At 52.8% G+C, this 20,116-nt stretch overlaps 1 protein-coding gene across 1 annotated transcript in view; it reads left to right on the top strand.

Annotated features, from left to right (window-relative positions):
• The first annotated feature begins 212 nt into the window (after positions 1–212).
• Positions 213–20,116, top strand: part of trim9 (tripartite motif containing 9) — a 61,154-nt gene continuing 41,250 nt past the window's right edge. Inside the window, exons 1-2 of the mRNA XM_056295831.1 lie at positions 213–1,169; positions 17,611–17,706. Of these exons, the coding sequence (XP_056151806.1) occupies positions 300–1,169; positions 17,611–17,706 (966 nt within the window). The 5' untranslated portion in view covers positions 213–299. The remainder of the gene's footprint in view (positions 1,170–17,610; positions 17,707–20,116) is intronic.

Raw genomic sequence — 20,116 nt, 5'->3', positions numbered from 1 at the left:
GTTCATTAACGAGCACAGGCTCGAGAGGCTTGTTTGCGGCTCTACTCCGTGAGACGCGCGCATTGTCCAATGGTTGACGCGGGTTTCGCGGCCTTGGCAAATCCCGCGTTCCTATTGGCCGACCGTGCGTGGCGTCGCTCGGCGTCCCTCCTCCAGCACCGCCAGCCTCGCTGCCGCCAACGCTGCGCCTCGCATTCGCGCTCGGACGCGACCGGAGCTCCGTGGTGACGCGCTGCGCCGTTGGTCCCCCCGCAAGCAAGGAGCGCGACGTCAGCCGGAGAGAGAAAAGCCAAGAGACCATGGACGAGATGGAAGAAGAGCTGAAATGCCCCGTCTGCGGGTCGTTCTACCGCGAACCGGTTATCCTGCCCTGCTCCCACAACATTTGCCTGGCGTGTGCGCGGAATATTCTTGTGCAGACCCCCGAGGCGGAATCCCCGCAAAGCCGCCGGGCTTCGGGCTCCGGGGTCTCAGACTATGACTACCTCGACTTGGATAAAATGAGTTTGTACAGCGAGGCGGACAGCGGCTACGGGTCCTACGGGGGCTTCGTCAGTGCTCCGACCACCCCGTGCCAAAAATCCCCCAACGGCGTGCGGGTCTTCCCTCCGGCTGTCCCCCAGCCCCTGCCGCCGCCGCCGCAGCAGCAGCAGCAGCAGCAGCAGCAGCACCACCTGCTCCCGCAGCCAGGCTCTCTGCCGCCCATCCCCCGCAACTCCTGCATCACCTGCCCGCAATGTCACCGCAGCCTCATCCTGGACGACCGGGGGCTGCGCGGCTTCCCCAAGAACCGGGTGCTGGAGGGGGTGATCGACAGGTACCAGCAGAGCAAAGCGGCCGCCCTCAAGTGCCAGCTGTGCGAGAAGAGTCCGAAGGAGGCCACGGTCATGTGCGAACAGTGCGACGTGTTCTACTGCGAGCCGTGCCGCCTGAGGTGTCACCCTCCCCGCGGTCCGCTGGCCAAGCACCGCCTGGTGCCCCCGGCGCAGGGGCGGATAAGTCGCCGCGCCAGCCCGCGGAAGATCTCCACCTGCACGGAGCACGAGCTGGAGAACCTGAGCATGTACTGCGTGCAGTGCAAGACGCCGGTGTGCTACCAGTGCTTGGAGGAGGGCAAGCACGGCACACACGAAGTCAAAGCTCTCGGCGCGATGTGGAAACTGCACAAGGTAGAGTACGAGAGTGAAACGATCGTGTCCCAGTCGCGGAACGCGGGAGTTATTCCTTACAGCCGCAGCGTTTGTACAGTTTTGTCCATTGTGCCGTATCGCGCGGGGCCAAGGACTTGGAATTCGGTGTGGCGCATTAATAAGCACGGGGGTGAATATGTGCTCCCACGAGACGTGAGCAGATGCAGGAAAGTTTCCCAGTAATAGGCCATACATGTAGGTCGCCGGTTCACATTCTGCTTCGTTCCACCGGAGGAGGCAGAGAGGAGTCTTGTGTGTGTGCGCCGTGCGCAAAGCTGTGACGGATGCGCGTCGAGGCGAGCTGCGAAAAACTAGTTGAGATTCCGCTCACGCGCGTGGACCGCTTGCTCCCATTTTCAGCAGAAAACACCCGAGAGGTGAAAGTGAGTCGTGCTCGTCCGACGATTTGCACGAATTTCTTTCAAGTAACGAACTCGGCACGCAGGATTCTCGGCTGTGGCATTTGGCAACGCTAAGATATGACATGCGACACATGACAGTCCAGTGGCGGCTGGTGCTGAAAATGTTTGGGGCGGGGGGGGGGGCGCAATTTAGCTTGGCGCTGCACACCTGACAGCTGCTTTAACGTCCACACAGTCACAGAGTTATTGAGGACAACGTAGCCTGTAGATTTTATGGATTTTATCGGGGTTCGTGGGCGGTGGATGATTGACAGCCGAGACGAGGCGTCGGGGTGGGCGTGAACATGATTGACAGCCACGAGAATTGTCCAATCACATTAGATAAAAAAAAACATTAAGCCGCCAATAAACGCGGGAGTGTCTGGGGCGCCACAGAACTGCGCCCCCTGGAAAATCTGAAGGAACCAATCAGACAGCAGCCTCGGGTCACCTGCTCGCCACAAGTTCGAGGGCTTACATGAGGTATGGTTTGGCCGGCCCCCCTCGCCCAGGAAGTATATGTATCTTAGGGGGCGGCGCCCTGTACTGGCCAGCCGCCATTGCTTGACATCCCTTGTCCACTGAGCTCCTATGTAAGAAGTATCGTAACCCCCCCGCCCCCCCGCCCCACTCACACACAACACGCAGCAATGGCAGCAACCTTGGACGTCATTTAGGCACGACTTATTTGCTGTATTTTAATTCGATGCAGCAGGGAAGCAGGGAGACACATGTGCAAAACCTGCTGCAGAGGCTGGTGCTATTTCGGACGAGTCCGGCTTGTTGTGGTCAGGGAGTCGTCGTCCTGCCGAGAGGGCGGCAGGACGCGCAGAGGGGTGCACGTTTATAGGATGTACACCGGTGTGTGCATGCAACAAAAAAACAAAACTCAACTACACATTCCCAGCTCCCACCTCGGTGGCTCATAATAGAACACGTGAGCAGCAAGTACACGCTCGTATACACCCACACGCGTCAAGGGTCACTCACGTACAGTAGTACACACCCACACATCCACTGCGTTTGCTGTGTTGCACTGGTGGTTTATCAGAGGTGGCCGCTAGTAAATGCCCCCCTCCCCCCCAAAAAATAACGTAATGTTAATGTAATACATTTCCTGCTGCGCCATCTCTTTTTTACAAGCAGAGGTACGCCTCAGAACCTGGACGAGTCCAAAATGGATGGAAGGATCAGAGGGGAGTGAACACGTCACTCACAGCAAGTTTCCAACCGATGGCTTCTTCTGCCTCTTCTTTAGTGAATCCAAGATGGAAACTCAAGGGGTGGGTGGATTGGAGGAGGAGGTGGGGTGGGGAGTATTTTTAGAGACCGTTTGGTGAGACCAGGAATATTACGCAGTAATATGGAACCAAGCGTCCTGCTTTTTAATTTCCGTGGCACCTGTTTGGCTCCACGGTTCTCGTTCCTGGCTCTGCAGAGCTGTCAGCGGAAGCTGCTGCCCGCGGAGCCGGAACAGATGGCCTCGCCACGCGGACAGCCGCGAGCTGACGGCCCCCGGTAGCGGGTATAGCGCTCAAAGCGTGCGGGCATTCCTTGGGCATTCCTGACTGAGCTCTCTGGAGGACGGACGAGAGGCTTTTTCTTCCATATCCGGCAGATAGGGCGCTTCAAGGGAAACCCGCACACACACTTTCACTTTGATACACACACACACTCGGCCCTGTATCGCGCGCGCACACGTGCACTTGCAGCGGGTTGGATTTTTTTAAGGGTTCCCCAACGCGTGACGAGTTTCCGGTGGGAGAGGATCGCGTGACTTTGGCGGTTTGCATGTCGCTGCTTCTTTCCATAAAGATAACGCACAATTTTACTGTTGCGCTGCTTCCCCTGTCAGTGTGCATTTTAACACTAGAACGACCGGGATTTCACTCCTACCGAAAACGACCGTGGGCGGTCAAATTGACGGTCAGTTTTTAAACTATTGTAGTGAATGAGTGGGGTGGCCCAGCCCGGCCGGACCGTCACAGCCGGGACGCGAACTCGGATTTCCCGCACCGCGGGCGACAACGTTAACCAGTCGACTAAAGCAGCGTTTCTCAACCGGGGGTCCGCGGACCCCTAGTGGTGCGTGGTGTAATTGCAAGGGGTCCGTGAAAATAAGATATTTTTAAAAAAAAAGATCCGATGACATTTGTAGAAATAGGATTATTTTACTCAAATGTGACTGAGACCTTTATCTACCTAAACTATAAAGGGTAACAGGACTTTTTTCTCTAATTACATCTGTTTCACAAGTGTAATTTATTGTATTTTAATAAGTATTTTGCTTCTTGTCGGTTAAAATGTAGTTAGTTACACCTACTAGCTAGCTGTCCATTATCTGCCCTGTGTATTTTCAAGGCGCTAAGCCTCAGCCCATCCACTCTTCAGGACACTCCTCTCCATTTTTACAAACAAAACAGGACAAGTACACGCGAAACATAGTGTAACGTGCATGGATAAGAAGACACGCTGGCCGCTGGCTGGCGGATCTGACCCTTTAGTCTAGCGGTTAGCGACGCCTCCTGCGGTGCGGGCGATAAGGGTACGCGTCCCGGCCGCGGCAGTTACTGTGGTTGCGTTGTCCCCCGAATTCACTACAATACATACTCACATACAACCAGAGACTTACACACCACACTTATTTTGCTGTATGCGCCCTCGTGAGTTTCTACAGCTCGCACAGTTCCCGAACTGGTCTCGCAGAAGATGCTTCAGCCCTTCTCTTGGCATGATGCTCCTTCACAACCGGCATCGTTTATGTACAAAGCCCTAAATTCAGAGACGAAGTGGTTTCTTTAACATGTACATATCTGAATACCTAGCAAGGGCTGTGTCTGCGTCAAGGTTATGGACTCGTTATAACTTCGATGGGGATCTGAGCTCCCGTTTACCCGAAGCATGGAATTTTGGTTTTGTGTTTCATCTGCAAGATCACGATGTCAGTATAACAGGAAACAGACCACTGTCTGTCTCTCCAAAACACTCAGTCTTATGGAGATAGCGCGGAACAATCAGCCAGCTGCCATGGCAACCAAATCCCTCCGATACTGTTCGGTGCAGAGGTCTTCAGATATCTGACCCCATGAGGAATGCCTCCCAGATGCTTCCCAGTATTCCCCCTTCCTGTCCTGCGTGTTCAGATGTGTAAGTCTGTGTATGTGTGAGATTGTGTATGTGCACAAATGTGTGTTTGTGTATGGCATCTGAGTGATTACTAATGTTATGTGTCCAGTTTTCATGGCTGTGGGTGTGTGTTGGGGGGGGGTAGAGGGGGTATTCAGGTGAGTTGTCCCACACAGCCCAATGAACAAAAGGATCAACTAAGCCTATTTAATGAAACCAACCAGCAGCCGAGAACAACGAAAAGCTCACAGAAAACATGTTGCTTGGAGCAAATACACAGCATTATTTTGAACAGGGTGACAGGCATGGGTGCAAGTCCATGAATACCGGGATGGCATCTAGTGCTGTGCCCCCATCCGTAGGGTTAGTGGTTTAGTGGTTGTGTCAGGAAGGGCATCCGGCGTAAAGTTTTGCCAAATCAGTTTGAGGATTGACAAGACCGTACGGGATCGGTCGAGGCCCGAGTTAACAACGGCCTGCATTGGTGCCGTGCCCTCACAGGGGTACCAATGGAAACAGTAAAATCTGCTGTACATGTGTTTTGGGGACTTGGGGAAGGCTTACGACCATGTACCCCGGGGCACCCTGTGGGGGGTACAGCGGGAATATGGGGTACCGGCGCAGTTGCTACAAGCCATCTGGTCCTTGTATAACGAATCCGTGATCTCGGCACAAAGTCAAACAAGTTTTCGGCGGGTGTCGGACTCCGCCAAGGTTGTCCCTTGTCTCCAAATCTGTTTGTGATATTCATAGACAGGGAGGTGGCTTGGCAATAAGCCCCGCCCCCCAAGGCCCCGCCCCAGGGACTCCACGGCTATGTCCAGACCGTGACGGTAGTCGAATTCACGACTCCCACGTCCATTTCGATCACGAAAGACAAGTAGAATTTACTGCTGTAAGTGTGACTTGGCGCTGGGCGTCTCGTCAGGCCTTCCCGCCGGTTTGGATTTGTGTCATGTGAGTTTACAAGGTGACGGAGTGTCCGTGTTAATCTCGTTTAATCACGTTAAAAGTGGAGGTAGCCGAGGCCGTACGGTGAACGTGCTCGTCGGTGAGTGGTCCCCAGCCACGGACGTCACTAGAGGTTGTGCGGAACCCTGTAAGGGTATCTGGGTCACGGTGCCCCCACACGAGTCGGTTTAACGCCGGTTAAAGGTAGTCTACCACATAAAGGCTTAGACACAGAAGGGGGTGGGTGGAGAGAAGAGATTAGGCCTGTTGCGGAAAATTAGCAGTTTAGTCGCTTGCCACGGGAAGGGCGATAAATCATTCGGAGACGCGAGGGGTCTTAACCCAGACGACCCCTTAACTTTCTCTCTGATCGACAAAATGAACCGTGTCGTGGGGGGTGGGGGGGGAGGAGGGGGTAGGCAGGGTCCTGGAGATTTCCCGGCCCCACGGCGCTCCCATGTGTCGCTCTTTCATGTCGCCGTGTGTCTGATCTCAGCCGTCCTCTCAGAGACAGAGAGAGGGGGGGGGGGAGGGGGAGAGAGGGGAGGGGGGGGGAACTAACCTCACTATAAACAGACATGCCGCGCTCCACAGAGATACCATCTCAGTCCGACGCAAAGCTAATGCAGACAGATGCTCTACAAACACATCCTGGATGCCCCAAAAACCTGGCTAATGAGGATGGAGAGACGAGCCAAAGGACCGATATCAAAGCCTCGCCGCCGATACAGGCAGCCGGGCCAGTGGTGGCGGCGGCAGCAGCCGTGGCCTCGGCTTGATTTGTTGTCGAATGAGGCAAAGCGGGAGCTTACCCAAGTCCTGTCTGAGCCAACCGTTTGAGCTCCACGACTCGTCTCCCCCCCCGCCTCACCCGCCCTCCTGCAGAGACTGATGGGATTGACTGTCAGTCAGCATCCTTTGCATCCACAGACCTGCCGATTGGGACTCAGAGAGCAGAAAGACGCTGTCCCACGTTCTAACACATGAAGCAGTGGGACTTCATGAGCAAAATTGAGACTGATACTTTAAAACGTGCCAGTGTGGTGGGCGGGGTGTGGTTTGGCAAATGGTTTGGAAGTGAAGAGAATAATGAGTCACTCATCTGGTCAGTTCACCTCTATGTCCATATATAGAGTGTGTGTGTGTGTGTGTGTGTGTGTGTGTGTGTGTGTGTGTGTGTGTGTGTGTGTGTGTGTGTGTGTGTGTGTGTGTGTGTGTGTGTTTCAGCAGACAGAGAGAGGAAGGGCACTCACCTCCCTAACCAGACATACGTAGGACTTCATAAGCAACACTGACACAATGAGACTCATTCGTAATTAGCGTCATGGTTTAAAGCTAGCTAGCATAGAAGCATTTATCTGTCTTCTGTGATAAATTGTTCTGTCCAAGGTGTCTCCCTGCCTTCTGGCCAAAGCATGCTGGGGAGATCTCTCGCCCAAATGGACGGATCAAAATAATTGGAGTGTCCTGTGGTGGACCTGCTGACTCTTCCATAGACACCCAGAGGGCCTCCAATATTATAACGTAGGCTAAATGTCAGGTTGTGTCTCCTTGGCTATAAGTTATTCTGAGCAGCTAAAAACACGGTTGTGAGATTGTTTGAAGATGGCTTGAGCCACCGATAGGACATAAGATGGAGTAAAAGGGTGGCCTGACATCTGTAGAGAATGAAACTTCCCAGCAGGAGGTGTTGAGGAACATCTCAAAAGTTCAGTAGTCATACTTAAGGGGCAGGGGTGATTACCCTGCTAGCTGCCACGCAGTGAGATTAGCTGTGGAAATGATGATGACTGAGGGAGAGGAGGAGTGACAGAAAGATGAAGAACAGAACAACCCAGCATGCCCCTGAGAGAGGGAAACAGAAAGCGGGAGAGAGAGAGACAGAGAGAAAGACTGAGACCGAGACACAGAAACAGAGACACAGAGGGCGTCCCTACAGACACAATTGGCCGTGTCTGCGGGTGGGAAGCCGGTTGTGGGTATGTGTCCTGGTCGCTGCACTAGCGCCTCCTCTGGTCAGTCAGGGCGCCTGTTCAGGGGGGAGGGGGAACTGGGGGGAACAGCGTGATCCTCCCACGTGCTACATCCCCCTGGTGAAACTCCTCACTGTCAGGTGAAAAGGAGCGGCTGGTGACTCCATATGTATGGGAGGAGGCATGTGGTAGTCTGCAGCCCTCCCCGGATCGGCAGAGGGGGCGGAGGGAGCAGCGACTGGTGGGGCTCGGAAGAGTGGGGTAATTGGCCAAATACGATTGGGGAGAAAAAGGGGGGAAATTCCAAAAAGTAAGCGAGACAGACAGACAGGGAAACCGAGGGAGAGAGACAGAGACAGAGGGAGAGAGCTAGGGAGACAGAGACAGAGACAGAGGGAGCTAGAGAGAGACAGACAGACAGACAGAGAGAGACAGAGCGAGACAGAGGGAGAGCGCTAGAGAGACAGAGAGACAGAGACAGAGGGAGCTAGAGAGAGACAGACAGACAGAGAGAGACAGAGCCATACAGAGGGAGAGAGCTAGGGAGACAGAGAGACAGAGACAGAGAGAGACAGAGACAGAGAGAGAGTGAGAGAGAGAGACAAACAGAGAGAGACAGAGCAAGACAGAGGGAGAGAGCTAGGGAGACAGAGAGACAGAGACAGAGGGAGATAGAGAGAGACAGACAGACAGAGAGAGACAGAGAGAGAGTGAGAGAGACAGACAAACAGAGAGAGACAGAGCCAGGCAGATAGGAGAGCTAGGGAGACAGAGACATTGGGAGATAGAGAGAGACAGACAAACAGAGAGAAACAGAGAGAGAGCGAGAGAGAGACAGAGCGAGACAGAGGGAGAGAGCTAGGGAGACAGAGAGACAGAGACAGAGGGAGATAGAGAGAGACAGACAGACAGAGAGAGACAGAGACAGACAGAGAGAGAGTGAGAGAGACAGACAAACAGAGAGAGACAGAGCGAGACAGAGGGAGAGAGCTGGGGAGACAGAGACATTGGGAGATAGAGAGAGACAGACAAACAGAGAGAGAGCGAGAGAGAGAAACAGAGAGAGAGCGAGAGAGAGACAGAGATCCAAGATGTGGCTTGACTTTCTAAAAGGGAACTTAACAGAGAATGCTGTGTGTCGGCCCGAAGCGGCTTGTCGCAGAACACGTTGGCAGGGCCTCTTTCTTCTTCCGGCACATTTCTGTGTGTGATTTTGTTGGGGGATTTGAACAGAGCGGCTGAATATTTCAGCTGAAAACACCACAGAATCTCCACTTTTCCTTTTTTTTGTTTTTCCCCTTTATCATGTGGACGACTGGGGGAGACAGAAGGCAGCTTCTTTATGTACGGGCAAGTCTGCAGCGAGAGAGGAACACTTGTGCGAGCTTTGTATTACGATGTGGGGCAGAGTGTTTTATCGCTGCCCTCCTACACCGGCCTGACCCGGCACACTTGGTGTGGGTGAAACGAGGACGACAGGAGCTCGAACCTGAAATGTGGCCCGTACAGGTGTAAGGCCCACTGCAGTGACCCTGTTCCCACCATCGGCAACATGACTGCCACTGCCACCATCATCATCATCACCATCATCATCGCCATCGTCATGCTGTATGTGTAGACTACTGAGGCTGCTAACTGTGTGTGTGTGTGTGTGCCTGACCCGGGGGTCTTTAAACGACACCGTTGTGATGAAGCTCCTCCTCTCTGTGTTAAGCAGGTCACTGCCTTGCAGGGCAAGTTCTCTAGTAAAGATCTACCACATGTTCTGTTCAGCGGGGAAGCACATCCATGCTGTTGCGAGTGACACAGATAACAAAAAACTGTTCACATGGTAAGCCAACATGGTGGCTTAAGGGTGCAGCATGGTGTCAATCGCAGCTCCTCCGTGTGAGTTCGCACGTCGTCCTCGGTTCTGCGCGGGTCTTCCTGCGTGGCAATTGAACCGGAGACTTTTTAATCGCCTCACAGTCAGTGGCGCCCCCCAAGGGGTGGCCAGGGGTGGCCATGGCCACCCTGATACTATCCCTGGCCCCCCCGCTGGCCCCCCCAGCCACGATATATATATATGAACTCATCCATCCATTCCATTATCTGAACCGCTTATCCTGCTCTCAGGGTCGTGGGGATGCTGGAGCCTATCCCAGCAGTCATTGGGCGGCAGGTGGGGGAGACTCATGTCAGGCGGATTCATGAATTGTGACCAAAAATGTTAATCGTTTTGTAGAATAGACATGTAAATTGTTTATTTGTAAAACAAGTAAACAAAAACGTCCTTCCTGTGTTGGCTGGAGTACCCGATGATGCTAGGTCTTATTGAACTGAAGAAAAAGAAAGATGGAGGTTGAGCAAAACATGTGCAGGCGGTGAGTAAGGCTTTACAATTGAGGTTGAACTTGAACCATTTCTTAGGCGTTCACTGCAAAATAAACAGCTGTTAGTCACGTTACAATTATTTTTGTGCATATGTGATGTGTGTGGACTAAAGTACTGTGGACATGTAGGCCTTTCAGACAGCATGCCTCCTCAACCAGCAAGAGCACAAATACTGCAGAAAATGTAGCTAAAATCCCATTTGAACAGAAATGGCGAGATTCATCAGGGACTAGCCATTTCAGCTTTTCATTCAGAAAACTTGAGTTCAGCTACTCCTACGTGTTGTAAACTGCGATGATGTTTTAATATCCTTCTGATCTCCACAGGTAAGAGATATTTCTAGATGTCCCTGGGCCGTTCCGTCATTTATCCCGTCAGGTTCGTTTTAGCAACAGGGTCAAGGCCCGAGGCCAACATGTCAGATGTTGGTCTCAAATGTTGATCCTCTCACTTGCAGAAATCAGGATGGGTAGAGTTTTGCAGCATGCCATTGTACAGGCGGTGAAGTGTGTCACCTGGCTTGACCCGGGCTTACCTCTTAATCTGTAGTCGCTGCTCCAGAGACCGGCTTCGTGTCGGCCTCCATGTGCTGAGCGCCTCTCGCGGCTCCTTAAACGATACAGCGTCATTTAATCAGCATGTTCAGAGGCAGTCAGCAGGTAGACCACTGGGTTGTCTGCAACAGACGCCGTCCTCGGGCGGCTAATTCTGGGGGTTGACAAGAATAGAGCATTTCTGGCCCAGTTCCTGCTGCCCTGTTCCATGTGCGAGTCAAATGAGGACTGGGATTGAAGTTTTTCCCAAGAAGTAACCATGGCAATTTCAAAGCCCTCGTTATTGGCCCACTGCCGGGGTTTGGACTCTTTTTGCATGGTTTGCTGGTGGATTCTTATGCATTATTTTTTCAAAGATCTTGTTTTGTTGCATTTCCACTTTATTTGATAGTGATAGTAGAGAGAGGGAGACAGGAAAGGCAAGGATTGACATGCAGCAAAGAGCCCAGACCACTGCGGTAAGGACTCAGCCTTATGTGGTACCCCCCTACCAGGTGAGCCACCGGGGCGCCCCCTTCTTCTGCTTTATTGATGAAAGTAGATATTACCAATGAATAATGCAGCAGCCACTTAGGTTCTCCTGGCGGAGGACAGTTTCATACGGGATGTCGTTGAACATGAAGGGGTAACGATGCCTGGCTAAATATCAACTCGACCTGCTTTTCAGACGATCCAAGGACTTGATTTATTTCCAGCTAAAGAAAGGTTCCCTAAATGGCGAAAGATCTGGAAGCAGCTGATGTGGCATTACCTACCTTGATCTCTAAGGCTTCCTGCAGTGTGCAAACAACTTCATTCATTATACTGCAGTCACTCATTACTGATGATTAAGATAGATAGCTAGATAGCTAGATAGATAGCTAGATAGATAGATAGATAGATAGATAGATAGATAGATAGATAGATAGATAGATAGATAGATAGATAGATAGATAGATAGATAGATAGATAGATAGATAGATAGATAGATAGATAGATAGATAGATAGATAGATAAGATAGATAAGATTGCATTTGAGTTTGATTGGATTTTGGTTGTAGAAATATGCTATACAAGCAACAGGGTCATGGGGTTGATCCCAGATCTGATCGGTCGATCAGATCTGGGATCAACCCCATGACCTCGTTGCTTGTACAGTATATTTCTACAACTAAAATCCAATTTAGGCACTTTGTTTTTATGTGTGCCCTACTCTGCACCCTACATTTCCTGTCCATCTTTACTGAGCTGTCCTGTAAAACAGGGATGCATCAGTACCAACACTGGTGTCAGCTATCGGGCCGGTACCGGGCTAAAATGGAGTATCGGTATCAGGGATTTTACTAAAAGCCGATACAAGACGCCATGAGTAGCATGTCATGGATCCAAGCAAAATGGCTTGAGCTGCAGTGTTTTTTAGCCCATGGGAGCCTGTATTTCTTCGAAGTAGGAAAAAACTGATTCTGTCTCAATGATTTTGCCGATCGACCCCAAACTGAACTCGTCTTAAGTCTGCACTGTGCAACCAAAGTAGTGGATTTGGATTGGCACTGTGTACCGGCTGATACTTTAGGATTCGTGCTCGCAATCATTGATGACACTGAAAAATTTATATCGATGCACCCCTAAGGTAAAGGCAAAATGATGACGTAAAAAATAACAAGGGCCCTGGGGTACTAAGAATTTTCTTCAAAAGGTGGCATGGATTTTGGAAAGCGGGACAGTGGGCGTCGGAGGTGACCCCAGACACCCGGGCGTTTTGCTGGACAGAAGTTGAACTCTGTGTCGCCTTGTCTTGAAGGGCTCAGAGGGAGACGTTACGCCAGCCCTCTTCCTGTCCCCGTGCTTACTCGCTTCCTGTGGTCGTTAATCCAAATTGGCTTGTGATGCCTCCCTGACATCCACGCGTCCCTCGAACAGATTGGCTGGTTGACTCAGCAGCCCCTGGAGCCGCTGCTGAATTATTCATGGCCTGCACGTGTTCCCACTCGGATTAATTACTGACATGATTAGTGCTCCCAAATAGCAGGAATATCCTAAGGCCCCGCACCCCGTGAAGGAGCGATAGGAGCTCATTCTGTACCTTCTGATGTCCCCGACTCCACCCAGAAATGACGCACCGTGTTTTTGTTTTCGCTTCCCCTCTGGAAGAGGTGCTTTCTGTCCCTCGGGCCAGTATGAAGCCACTGCACGGCGTTAACGTAGAAGGTGAATCACTATGCTGAAACGGTAGAAAGCTGTTTGTTTGTCTCCCTTGCGGCGGAGAAATTACAAGCCCATCCATCGCGCAATGACACTCGAGTCTCTCCTCCTATTAAAAGATGCAAAAAGCAAATTCACGAGTGATGAGATGGAAGTGTTGCGCGTAGTGTGTCATTGCTGATGGTTCTCATCAGTCTCTCTGGAAAACAGCGGAAATCTCTCTAAACTCTTGAAGCAAAGAGCAAAACAAAACCTATAGACACATGCCTTACTATGTTAGCCCCTAAAATAGTAATGCATGTGGCATTCATGTAATTGAGTAATGTTTGCAGCACGGTGGCGCAGCGGTTAGTGTTGCCCCTCACGGCAAGAAGGTCGTGAGTTCGAACCCCGGGGTTGTCCAACGTTGGGAGTCGTCTCAGGTCGTCCTCTGTGTGGAGTTTGCATGTCCCCCCCGTGTCTGCGGCGGGGTTTCTCCGGGTGCTCCGGTTTCCCCCACCATCAAAAAGACATGCATGTTAGGGTTAATACCCCTGTCTGTGCCCCCTGACCGAGGCAGGGCGAGACGAACTGGAGCTGGTCCCCGGGTGCTGCACGGCGGCTGCCTAGCTACACGGCTAGGATGGCTTAAATGCAGGGAAGAATTTCCCCACGGGGATCAATAGAGTGCTTCAAAAATGTTGGCTGTTGATCTCAGAGTTGGGAAGCTGGCGTCTCCAAGTCCCATTGTGCTCTTCGACCCCCCCACCGCCTAAAACCTGGCTCTCCATATGCCACCCTGCCGGCTGCGGCTCTGTCATCGCTACTAGAGCGGGCAGTCGCACACCGGCCTCCACCTCCATCGTATGCTTGACCTGGTTTTGGGGACAAGGCACTTCAGGCTCTCTGACAGACACTGCGGAAAAATGCCTCCAGACAATTGAGTGATTCTCATTTAATCAGTTTGGCAGAGACACTCGGCCTCTATCGCCACACTCTCCTGACCATCTCGTTGTTGCAGGGAGACGGAGAGAGAGAGAGAGAGAGAGAGAGAGCATAGAGGGGCGAGAAAACTTTGGGACGAATGGAATGAAGGTTCTGATAGCTAAAGATTGGTGAACGTTCACACATATACACACTAACCTAAGACTTGGACAATGCCTCCCTCGTGTAAGCCAGCGTTGGTACACACCCAACCCCCCTCCTCCATCTGAACCCACATACATTATGTATACATGGCCTTTACCCCTTTACCCTAACCAAGGCTCAAATTCACACACACAGCGGTCACTCGGGGTCTCCCTCTGGATCTTCAGGGGGGTGTAGAGGCCGATCCTGGAGCCACATAGTGGGAGGACGCCTGTGCACGACAGCTTTTTACGTGGGGAGGCTGATGCGCCTGCAGCCACCACACGGTCCTTGGCAGGGAGTGCCCAGAGTCCAATGGCATGGAGGACCAAGACGACTGGGGACCACCCTCTGTTGCAGCCTTCATCCGCCTTCACCGCCGTTGTGACCTGCAGACATCTTCCACCAGTTCCGCCGTTGAGGTCTTTGTTGGATCCTGCTTTGTCTGGAACCTCCTCCTTGACCTGTCCGCCTTGGGCGACCCTACCAGGAGCCAAGCTCCGGACGGCATAGCTCTTGGGATCATTGGTACACGCAAGCTTCTCCACCACGACAAGGTGGCGATCCAGGAGAACACACCCACACACAAGCACACACACACCGTCTGCTGTGTATGTAAATGCTTGTCCTCTTCCCTTTTCTTTTCCATGCTGTGCTAAAACAAGTACCACCAACATTGTTGCACGGCAGTGATAAAGAATCTATGTATTTAATTTGTTCTCATGTAAACTGCATTTTATTGTGTTTGAGGTACAGAATCTGCCATAGATATAAAATTTGACTGACTGACTGATTCAAAACTCTAGTAATGGGCGTCCGGGTAGTGTAGCAGTCTATTCCATTGCGTACCAACACAGGAATCGCCGGTTCGAATCCCCGTGTTACCTCCGGCTTGGTTGGGCGTCCCTACAGTCACAATTGGCTGTGTCTGCGGGTGGGAAGCCGGATGTGGCTGTGTGTCCTAGTCGCTGCATTAGCGCCTCCTCTGGTCGCCTGTTCGGGGGGGAGGGGGAACTGGGGGGAATAGCGTGATCCTCCCACGTGCTACGTCCCCCTGGTGAAACTCCTCACTGTCAGGTGAAAAGAAGCGGCTGGCGACTCCACATGTATGAGAGGAGGCATGTGGTAGTCTGCAGCCCTCCCCGGATCAGTAGAGGGTGTGGAGCGACAACCGGGACGGCTCGGAAGAGCTGGGTCAGATACAATTGGGGAGAAAAGGGGGAAAAAATCCCCCCCCAAAAAAAGAAAAACAAATGGTGGTAATAAAACAAACCAGGACAGGGATGGCTGAAAATAGATGTGATTTAACTGACTTGATATTGAGAGAAGTCACCTCATTCATTCATTCATTCATCATCAGCCACTTCTCCGGGGTCAGGTCGCGGTGGCAGCAAGCTAAGTAGGGCACCCCAGATGTCCCTCTCCCCCACAATCCCCTCCAGCTCCTCCTGGGGGATCCCAAGGCGTTCCCAGGCCAGGTTGGACATGTAGTCCCTCCAGCGAGTTCTGGGTACCCCGGGGTCTCCTCACAGTTCGCTGTCCCCGGAAAACCTCCAAAGCAAGGTGCCCAGGAGGCATCCTGATCAGATGCCCGGGCATCAGAAGTCACCTCACCCAGGGAAAAGGTTTTAGATAACTTTGATTTGATTGATAGGCCCTTTAGACCACGGCAGCTGCTTGGCGATCCAGCTGACATGGAACTGAATGATTTTAGGAAATCCCGAATGAGAGGCCCCTAATAGTGTCTCAGAAAACGAGGCTTGCTGTGGGATTACGCTCCTACCCAGGCGTGTTAAGAAACTGGCTTTGAATTCAGCTCTTGAATCTGTCTGATATCCTTTCTCTCCTTTCTTTATGAGATACGTCCTTCCCTAACAACTGCAACGGTTGCCTTGAGAAGAGGCGGTCGCGGTGCGACTGTCGTGTTCGGGCTCTCCGCAGGCTCCTCGTCGGGTCATCCCTGCTGTCCCAGGGCGATGGAGGCCTGTGGAATGTAGGTCCCAAGCTGACAAACACAACGCTGCCTGAAGCTGAAAAGGATATTGGGACGTCTATAGCTCGGTCTTTGCTCAGCTGCTGGAGGCTTAGACAGTCCCATGGTGCAGAGGAGTCATGTTAGTGGCAGCTGTCATGGTTTCCCAAACTAAGAGGTCAAAGGTCGTCGTCGACCCCCACAGACCGACTCTCGCTCGACCCGCTCACATCAGATGCTAGGAGCTGGGGTTGTACACAGAGGAGGTGTGTGTGTGTGTGTGTGTGAGATAGGGTTGTTTTCGCTGGGTTTTCCACTATATCAGCTAGCCGCTGGTTTTATTGCCCCGTTCCGGAACCAAGGGTGGTTTTTTCTGTCAGGATAACCCCCCCCTCCAGCACAGCGCCCTCTTTTCCGCCTTGGCCCTCCTAAAACACAACAAGCTTCACCCGTTGGCCAGCTTCCAGTCCGCCCAACCAGAAGAGAGTTTGAATGGCGAGGTTAGGAGGTGGTTGTGTGTGTGTGTTGGGGGGGGGGGGTGGGGGTCGGAGCCACGTCCTCTAATTCTGTCACCTTCTTGTGTTCACACATCCCCCTCTTCACACACTCGCTGGACCCCTCCCCATCGGCTCACGGCTAACCAAACAACCGCGTTTGGGCGTGCGTCGTCGTGCGTAAGAACAGCCAAGGCATTTCCTGTTATGCGCGCCATGGTCACCTTCTCATGCCCCGGGGGTTACGAGCAGGCCAAAGAAACAGTAAAAAGATGCCGCAGCAGAGGCGCTGGGCCTCAAGAGAAGTCGTCTGACCTCACGTTTGCCAAGCGACGAACGCATGAGAGCGAGAGTGCCCGAGAAGCGGTGTGAAAACGGTTGGGCGGACCCGTGCGGTGTCCTGGGAAAGTGTCCCGGCACTGTGGCATGCGTGGGTTTCAGTCCCGCAGGGCTCTTTCTGAGTGTCTCTTCCTGTTGATCTCTGCTGCATCTTTGGAGAAATCCTCCCGGGGCAGGGGGGGGGGGGTTTGGTCTATACTTTGTCCTCGGAAAAAAGCGCAGCAGTATGTACAGCACATCCTCTATGGCGCCGCCGTGGCCTTCATACAGGAACCACCCCCCCCATCCCCACCCACCCCCCCGCTCTTTACATACTGCCGCTGTCGTGCCGCACTGTCAGGCGGAAAATCCTGACTGGAGGAATGTGGGACGGCCCCGCACCTTCGTTTGTTTGCTGTGCTTACTGAAACCTGGTCGTGGCTGGTCGACACAGGGATGATGAGACATCAGCTTGACACTTTGTCCTTAAAACTCTGATATATTTTGGGCGTCCGGGTGTCAGCGTGGCGGTCTATTCGGTTGCCTACCAACACGGGGATCGCCGGTTCGAATCCCCGTGTTACCTCCAGCTTGGTCGGGCGTCCCTACAAACACAATTGGCCGTGACTGCAGGTGGGAAGGCGGATGCGGGTGTGTGCCCTGGTCGCTGCACTAGCGCCTCAGTCGGGGCGCCTGTTTGGGGGGGACTGGGGGGGGAATAGCGTGACCCTCCCATGCGCTACGTCCCCCTGGTGAAACTCCTCACTGTCAGGTGAAAAGAAGCAGCTGGCGACTCCACATGTATGGGAGGAGGCATGTGGTAGTCCGCAGCCCTCCCCGGATCGGCAGAGGGGGTGGAGCAGGTCTCCGTTATTGTCTTGTGGCGGTTATCTGTAGGATAAAGTGCAGTGGAATGAAATGCATGACGACATGTGTGATCTCAGTCTCTGATGTCATCTCCCCCCCGCAGGGTCAGCTGTCCCAGGCCCTCAACGGCCTGTCAGACCGAGCCACCGAGGCCAAGGAGTTCCTGGCCCAGCTGAGAAACATGGTCCAACATATACAGGTATGCCACAGGTAACCACAGGTAGACATAAACAGCTCATGGCTCCATGTCTTGCAAACACTTGCTTTTCCAAAACCCCACTACGTCTCACTCGTCTCTTCACATCAAGCGTATGAGGTACCGGAGGGTGAACGCAGATCTGTGCTGCAAGAGGCCATGCTTCGGCGAAATGAAGTCGTTCCTCCCCCAAAACCCTACCGTAAGACTCCTCGTGGCAGCTTGGAGGGTCGTGGCTTCATCCACTGACCCATAAACACCATCATATGGACCCAATCTGATATATGCACGACATGTGAAATACATGATCGCATCGTATATCAGCCTTAGAGAGAGGGTGAGGAGCTCGGACATCCGCGGGGAGCTCGGAGGAGAGCCGCTGCTCCTTCGAGTCGAAAGGAGCCGGTTGGGGTGGTTCGGGCATCTGATCAGGATGCCTCCTGGGCGCCTTCCTTTGGAGGTTTTCCAGGCACGACCAACTGGGAGGAGACCCCGGGGTAGACCCAGAACTCGCTGGAGGGACTACGTGTCCAGTCTGGCCTGGGAACGCCTTGGGATCCCCCAGGAGGAGCTGGAGGGCGTTGCTGGGGAGAGGGTCGTCTGGAGTGTCCTACTTAGCTTGCTGCCACCACGACCCGACCCTGGAGAAGTGGCTCAAGATGAGATGAGATGAACTACATATTGAACTACATAGTGAAATACGTATTATAGATGGACAACCAGGAGAGAGTTTGGACTCGGCTGCATGTACTGGTTTCCCAAACCCTGGTGCTACATCCCAGCCACAACCCCTCTACCCCCCACACCCAGCCTCCACCTCATCCCAAATAACCCTGGCCGGCACTGCATTGGCATCCCGCTCTTCAACTGTCATTCCTCACTGTGACCCTGTAGCGGCCCCACCCCCACCCCAACACACACACACACACACACACCCCACCCCCACTCCAACACACACCCCAACACACACCCCAACACACACACACACATACACACATACACACACCCCACCCCCACCCCCACCCCCACCCCCACCTCAACACACACAAACACACCCACCCCAACACACACACACACACCCCACCCCCACTCCAACACACACAAACACACCCACCCCAACACACACACACACCCCACCCCCACTCCAACACACAAACACACCCACCCCAACACCCCCCCACCCCCAAATATAAGAATGGGCTTCGCTCCAGATCTTTTTTACCGACTCTTAAGAGTGCGGGACCAAACTTGTAATGTTAATTTTTAAGGAGGCAGTAAGCCCAAACCCGCCTGTGCTGAGATGTTCTGACAAATCAAAAATATCAATCAGATTATGCAAAGTGTGGCCTTTTCCTGCTCTACACACACACACACGCACACACACATGCACACACACACACACACACGCAGCCGTATCTCTGCAAAGACAGAGACGAACAGACATGGCGTTCTCCTTTGCACAGAGTCCTGCAGGACACTTTAAAGGGAAAAGGACCCTAGTGGTGAGTGTAGACCCAGTGTGCTCTGCAGAGGCAGTGACCTAAGGTACCGTTGTCGTACTGTCTGGGTGAAAAACGAGCAGGCTGGGCTCAGTCAGAACTCATGTAAAACAGGTGTGTCCTAGCTAAAACGGCTGGGCTAGAGTACGGTTGTTCTAGAAACAAGACATGACCCTCAAGATCAGTTCCGGGGATGGGACGAGTCCGTCAGACAGAAACTAGCTGGTCAGCTTCTCTCAGGGTCCAGACGTGGGAAACTGTTTGGCACTGTTGCTTTCACACGCCACAAAAGGGGAACAGCGAAGAGCGTTGACGTGCTTTGTGAAGGGGAGTTTGAATTCTGCTGTGCTGTGTCCTCCCGCTGGAGGCCCCTGGGCCTTGCGATGGGGTGAACACGAGGGATGCGCGATGTTGGGAAAACACGCGATAGGCGGTAACGTTGTCGAGTATCGCGATGACGGTATGACTCGCGACGAATGAACAAACACCACCAACTCGGTTGCGTGGCAACGCAGTTTCCTCATCACTGTAACACAACATCTGGGCCTATTTGAACATAGCAGCTACTGGGGTTTATATTGTAACGAATTCGGGGGGACAACGCAACCACGGGAACTGCCGCGGCCGGGACGCGAACCCGTATCTCCCGCACCGCAGGAGACATCGCTAACCGCTAGACTAAAGGGTCAGACCCGCGAGCCAGCGGCCAGCGTGTCTTTTTATCCATGCACGTTACAATATTATAAATGATGACGTCACAGTCTCCATTTAGAACTGGTGTCTTACCCGTTTTGCCAGAGTGCGTAACTAATGTTAGAATTGTATTCTTCACATTATATTTTGTTGTTACTGAGGCGGAATCGGCCAAGTGACACTACCGCCTTTTTTCCAGAAGGGGGCGCCAACGTGAACAC

This window comes from Lampris incognitus, chromosome 16 (genome assembly GCF_029633865.1).
Source record: "Lampris incognitus isolate fLamInc1 chromosome 16, fLamInc1.hap2, whole genome shotgun sequence".
NCBI lineage: Eukaryota > Metazoa > Chordata > Actinopteri > Lampriformes > Lampridae > Lampris > Lampris incognitus.
This window is presented reverse-complemented; position numbering and strand designations above follow the sequence as displayed.